Genomic DNA, 5,874 nt, shown 5'->3' with positions numbered 1-5,874 from the left:
GAATTTTGGTTTGCAACAAAGGGTTTAAGAGAAAAAGTTTTACAGTAAGGGGTGTGGGCCATTCCTCCAATAGTGTATATTCACATTATACTATATATGGGTGAGGTCCTTCCCACAACCTACCGTCCTACAGTAAGCCATGCAATGGGATCTAAACTGTGGACAAGAGTTGACAATTGCCTTTCTGAGTAGAGTTCTTAAGTTTAATCAAGACTAATATATTACCGTTGGTTTAAGTAATGGATTATAAATTTTTGGCTCCATAAGAATCGGTGCGAGTATAACTTTCAAGTCAGATTAGTAATGTATAAAGTACGTATGTCAAGAACATATACTAGAACTGTTAACTGTACAGACATAAAATATGTGTAAATGACACTAAAGTCAGTCAGACCTCGGCTCTAGCGCTACATATTATTTTGGGGTGAATTATTGTATTTACAGCAACTTATTTATAAACCTATTTATAAGATATGTATTTTGTATACCAGCCACGTGATCTTAAATTATCACGTGTTTTATAGTTTTGGGTTGGGAAAAAAATTTCAATTAGTTTTTAATTAGATTAATTAGTGCTTACTTTTATAACAATGTTACTGTTCTGTTTATGTTTGTTTAACTTAAATGTTAATAAAATACTCAAACTGTGACGAAGCAATTTATATTTCTATGACGTTTGTTATTATTTTGATGACTCGGCTGTTAATTCAACGTTACTTAGGAGCAAGTTTGCTGTGTTTGTTTTTGAAATATTGAAAAAATAAACTGTTTTAGAGGTTCCGGTGTTTTGATATTCTAGTACCTAAATATTGAACAAGTTTTTATTTATATTTACAGTTGTATATAATATATTATTTGCAATGAATCGCCGAGTAAGAGATGGATTAAAAGCTCTCTCTTCTGCGCCTGTTCAATCTAAAAGACGAATCCCTCAAGACCCGAGGTGTTACTTTAACAAGTTGCCAGATGAGTTAATAGTCAAAGTGTTCCAATATGCTGACATTAAAACGTTGATAAAGTTAACTTATGTCTGTTCAAAGTGGAGACGTCTTTCAGAGGACGACTTATTATGGCAGCAAAGGTACCTACGTTATACAAGCAAAGTTAAAGCTGTTAAATTAAAAGATTCAAAGCTTCCATATAAAGTTAGGCTGTTCAAAGACTGTCGTAAGATACGTGATGACACAGCCATAAGAAAAACCAAGTTAAACCCATACACAGCAGTAGTTGCAAACATGGATAGGTTTTTATGGGCGTTTGAAGTCCAATTCCAAATCTGTTTTACCACGAAAGATAAAACAGAACGAACATTCACAAACTCTTATAAAAAATCTTTCAGTTCCTCCACTGTAGTACAATGGTCAAATTTGGAAGGCTTTCCAAAGTTGTCAGATGTTTCAACTGTTTCACTTTATGCACGGATACCATTAATGCTTAGCAGTAAAGGTAAACCTATTAAAGGGAGCCCAAGGCAGTTAAGTCTATTATGTACTGATAAGGTGAATGAATTGACACCATTGTGTGAAGATAGACACATCAAAGCTGTTGTCCTTCCAAGTGGGATGCTTGTTGCTTTATGGAGTGGATCTGAGGACATTGCATTTGTGTGTGTTTCAATACACCACCATGATTTAGTAAAGAAGATATTATATTCTAATGCCGATACAATTTACACGAATCCACACATTGTAGTTGCAGATGACATAGACACCAGTTATGGCTTACATGGATACAAATGCCACATTAACCTGCACACATTGGGTGTGTCTTTATTTGAGGAGAAGTTTTCTGGTATGTTTTGTAATGAAGCACAAACCCCAAGGGTTGACAATGTAAAGGACCACATTGAACTAAATGTATGCTCCATATCAGCGCCTGTAAGCAAGAAACTAGAGATTGGATGGAAGACTGACTTGTTTCAAGGCTCATTGTCCCACACTGTAATGCTAGGAGTTACGTTGGTTGATATTAACAATGAAGTTATGTGGGAAATATCAAGGCCTGTGAAATCTAATGATAAACCATTAGATGATGGTGTGTTTTCTATGGATGGATTCATAAAGGAATTTAAATATTCAGATAAAGTTGGTGAAATATCTTTAATGGTAAACGTAGATGGGGAAAGAGCTAATGTTCAAAAAGTTAAAATTCTTTTAAATGTTGATAATATTAACATTTGGTTTGGCACTGACTATTAAGTCACCAACCGCTACAATATTGTTTGCCTAGATGTCGATTCTGTCAGCTGTGCTATTTTAAGGTATTTGTTTCTTATATCAAGGCTAAATTTTTTTTGTAAAACGTCATAAACTTTCTTGCTTTATTTTTTTTGTAAAACGATATAAACTTCCTTGCTTTATATAAACTCAGTTGCAATTAATATAATTTTTTTATTCTACTGTGCCAAAATACAATTGCACTAATTTTTATTAAACATACTTTTCTACAAGTAATCAGTAAATTATCCATAGCCATATTAATATATATGTTGTCATGGCTATACAACATTCAAATATCCATTATATGGTTTTAGTTCAATTGCTTTGGAGTTTCTTGCAATTTTGTAAATCTTATATTCATGTTTGTAGATACTTGTAGTTTTAATAAATCTTTTCAAAATAGTAAAATATTTTATTAAACTCCCCTTTTGATTTAGTTTATAGTTCGTGTTTAACTGTCAGGTTTAGGCCATAATCTAATTTACTTTTTTTTACATTCCCATTATGGCATGAAGTACTTGTATAAATTCAACCACTGTCCATTAGTGTATCTGTCACAAAGTTGGTACTACCATGTCATTCCATTAATCTTTAATTCCATTTAAATCAATTTCTCTGCTTGCAGGACTTAGAATAATAATCTGGATTAACTTTAGCATGAAGGTAAACAAATAGATGATGGATTTAGATTTGTGTCGTTGTTTCTTACACAACATCCCACCCCAACATAAATGGGCTCTTATCAATCTTCAGGTACGTTTAAATATTTATAGTAGAAACAAGAGCTGTGTGTTTAGTGTTTGGTTTCGCTCCGGATTTAACAAATTGTTTTAGAAATATAAGGCACAATACCATTAACAGATTGCTTGTCCTGCCATGTGAGGATAAATAAATATCATTCATTTATAATTGTATATATAGGTTATAAAACGTTCTGTATACATTCACTCAACATGTTGTTGAGGTTAGAATTATGACTCTTTATTAAAAATATAGTGTCTTGCCCAGACACCCATACCAATAATTACCAAGCTTCAAACATAGTAGCTTTCAGTTACAATACAAGCGCCCAACCTTTGAGCCACAGTGCAGGGCAAACTTAGCTTTAAATAAACCCTGTATTTCCACCATAACAGGACCTTGAAGATGAAGGCACCATAGAGAACTCGTGGTACCAGTTGCTTGATGAACGAGCTATTGGTTTTGATGAATCAAACAACTTAAACACACCCCCCGATCCTCGCGTTGTGGATTGGGGGAAACAGCCAGGTTGGTGGAAATGTATTTGGTTTTAGCTTAATGTAGTAATATTTCTTCTGTTTGGCTTTATTGGCAAGAATGTTGCTGACCAACATGCGTATTGAATGTATGAATACGTACCCGTACATTACATTCATTACATACATTCATGTAATGTATGAGTATGACTACATACATGATGTATGAACAAAATCATACCTACTAAATGAATTTATTTTAAGACCATATCTTTTGGTGTTAAAAGTAACATAAGTTGGTGCGTTAAACATGAATACAAACATTGAAACATATCATATCAACCCATATAAATGTGACAAAGAATATGAAGACACCAGTTCATTTATATTGGCACTGCAGTTATGCTATGTAGCTTTGTGTCCCATTTTACTTTCCATCATTTGCATTTTAATTGCTAATGAATAATTTATTCACAGACGTATCCAGCCTGAAGCAGCAAATGCAATCTTTACAAAACGAGCAGCTAAGGTTGTGCTACGCCTCAGCGCTCACAGCCCCCTCGGTGTCGCGCATCACTAAACAAGTGTTTATCGCCACTTACCACTATAGGGCAGTAGCGGGCTCGTTCGGAAATTCCAACAAAGCTGATAAAAACGTTACCAACGATGTTGTGTCAAGGTAATATTTTAATACAAAATACTGTGTTATATGCCAGATATCAAATTCTATTATGCCTGGAAGAGTGGAAGCAGCATCATTATGTTGGAGTAATGGGCCAACTCTAAATTAAACCCTAGTTACCAAAGTGTGCCTCACTGTAGAACCTCACCCATATGAAATAGATTAAAACAAATGTTTTTAATAACTGGAAAGCAGATTTCAGTCATTGTGATATTCATTATAGCATTGACTTCTACATTAACAATTATGTTGATTCTTGTAGCGATTCCTCGCATGCAGTAGAAAGGAAACCAGTAAGGAATCCTCTCGATAAACTACGTAACATCGGGAGTCGATATATTCTCTCCTTTGCCTTTTCTTACTTAAGGCGAGCATGGAGAACGGGGGAAGATACGGACCTGTGTACAGAACTGTTGCAGGTGGGTGAATGTATTGTTATTATGGCACATATGCAGAACTTTGTGAAATGCAAGGGTAGCAGAAATGTTAGACGCACATTTCTAAGAGGTCCAGCTTATAAGTTGTTGAATGATTAACGCAGTGTAGAAAACTCCAGGGTATGCATAGGTGCCTACCCAACCAAGTTTGGCACCATTCACATCAGTCTACAAATGTAATATAATTTGTTTTATTATGCAAACCTTGTCCATATGATGTCATAATGCTGTTGAAATTCAAACTTTCCAGGACTCGCTTGATTCGTTTAGAGAATTTGAACCTGGTTCATTATTCGACCAATCACAGCTCACTCCAACCTGGTTGGATATTCTTGAAAGATCGGAAAAGTTTTTACGTTCAGTTGCTGGGTAGGTTTGTTGTGGTTGGTTGTTTACAACTCTGGTCCAAATCCCAGGTCCCATGCCGTGCCTCACTGTAGGACCTCACCCATATAGAATATAATGTGCATATACAATGTTGGGGTAATGGTCCAACTCTAGTCTAAATCCCAGGTCCCATGACTTGCCTCACTGTATGACCTCACCCATATAGAATGTGCATGTACAAAATGTTGGGGTAATGGGCCAACTCTGGTTTGTAAGGTGCCTTGTTGTACACCTAACCCATATAGCTATTCTATTCTAAAACAGTGAAGTTATTGCTCAAATTTGTGTGTGAAGTGTCATTAAAACGGTGCAAAATCTACTTGTACTTCATTGAAGCAGTTTACAAGTGCTGTTAGTTGCCCCATTGCCTAATAATAATATTGCTCATGTATCATTCTATGATAAATGAATAAGGTATTCTTAAAATGTAACAGGTTATTTAACTTATTGTACTCCCCAACTTTGGTGCACGAACTTGGGAAAATAAAAATATTGTAAGTTAGTCCCAAAAGGCACAAATCCATTTTTTTGCTAGTATGCCAACCCTTGCATTCCACACTTTACAATAAGAAACATGTTATGCAGTGTTTCCAACTGCATACCAGCAGTGATGCCATTAAAAATGCTATATTTTTATGATTTTAACCCTCCCCCCTCTAGCTGTCCATCCACAAGAGGGAACATTCCCCTTACTGACCAACGCGTTGCTTTAAACTTATTATTGGAGTTATCGATCCAACGTGGTAGACTTGGTGGCTTGCTTGATGTCATCGCGTATCTTCTTAATCTATGGGAATCAAAGATGCTTCCGGATAACATGGTTGAATATTTATTTGAATGAAACTTATTTATCCTCGCATGGCGGGCAACGACAGTCGTTATAACCACGGGTGTTCTGTTTCATACACCTTGTGCTCGCTTAACAAGTTACC

The 5,874-nt window shown here is 35.4% G+C and overlaps 3 protein-coding genes across 3 annotated transcripts in view; 2 read left to right on the top strand and 1 right to left on the bottom strand.

Annotated features, from left to right (window-relative positions):
* The first annotated feature begins 842 nt into the window (after positions 1–842).
* On the top strand, positions 843–2,844 carry LOC100180634 (F-box only protein 15-like). Its single transcript, XM_002119255.4, has one exon. The coding sequence runs from the start codon at positions 861–863 to the stop codon at positions 2,196–2,198; it is 1,338 nt and encodes a 445-aa protein (XP_002119291.1). The 5' UTR covers positions 843–860; the 3' UTR covers positions 2,199–2,844.
* On the top strand, positions 2,843–5,783 carry LOC108950255 (E3 ubiquitin-protein ligase HERC2-like). Its single transcript, XM_018815495.1, has 6 exons — positions 2,843–2,972; positions 3,356–3,488; positions 3,914–4,115; positions 4,381–4,537; positions 4,806–4,924; positions 5,603–5,783. The coding sequence occupies exons 1-6, from the start codon at positions 2,895–2,897 to the stop codon at positions 5,781–5,783; spliced, it is 870 nt and encodes a 289-aa protein (XP_018671040.1). The 5' UTR covers positions 2,843–2,894.
* A 59-nt stretch (positions 5,784–5,842) lies between these two features.
* LOC104266559 (acid-sensing ion channel 5-like) overlaps positions 5,843–5,874 on the bottom strand; it is a 6,448-nt gene continuing 6,416 nt past the window's right edge. Inside the window, exon 10 of the mRNA XM_026838414.1 lies at positions 5,843–5,860. Within this exon, the coding sequence (XP_026694215.1) occupies positions 5,843–5,860 (18 nt within the window). The remainder of the gene's footprint in view (positions 5,861–5,874) is intronic.

Source organism: Ciona intestinalis, unplaced genomic scaffold (genome assembly GCF_000224145.3).
Source record: "Ciona intestinalis unplaced genomic scaffold, KH HT000077.2, whole genome shotgun sequence".
In the NCBI taxonomy this organism is placed as follows: Eukaryota; Metazoa; Chordata; class Ascidiacea; order Phlebobranchia; family Cionidae; genus Ciona; species Ciona intestinalis.
The sequence above is the reverse complement of the archived record's forward strand: the minus strand, read 5'-3'. Positions and strand labels throughout refer to the sequence as shown.

What these genes read in the sequence shown, in the direction of transcription:
- LOC100180634 (XM_002119255.4), top strand. Translation starts at nt 861, where the DNA reads ATGAATCGCCGAGTAAGAGATGGATTAAAAGCTCTCTCTTCTGCGCCT.
- LOC108950255 (XM_018815495.1), top strand. Translation starts at nt 2,895, where the DNA reads ATGATGGATTTAGATTTGTGTCGTTGTTTCTTACACAACATCCCACCC. An exon ending in ACCAACGATGTTGTGTCAAG is followed by an intron (nt 4,116 to 4,380) that starts GTAATATTTTAA and finishes TGATTCTTGTAG; the next exon opens with CGATTCCTCGCATGCAGTAG. An exon ending in TTTTTACGTTCAGTTGCTGG is followed by an intron (nt 4,925 to 5,602) that starts GTAGGTTTGTTG and finishes TCCCCCCTCTAG; the next exon opens with CTGTCCATCCACAAGAGGGA.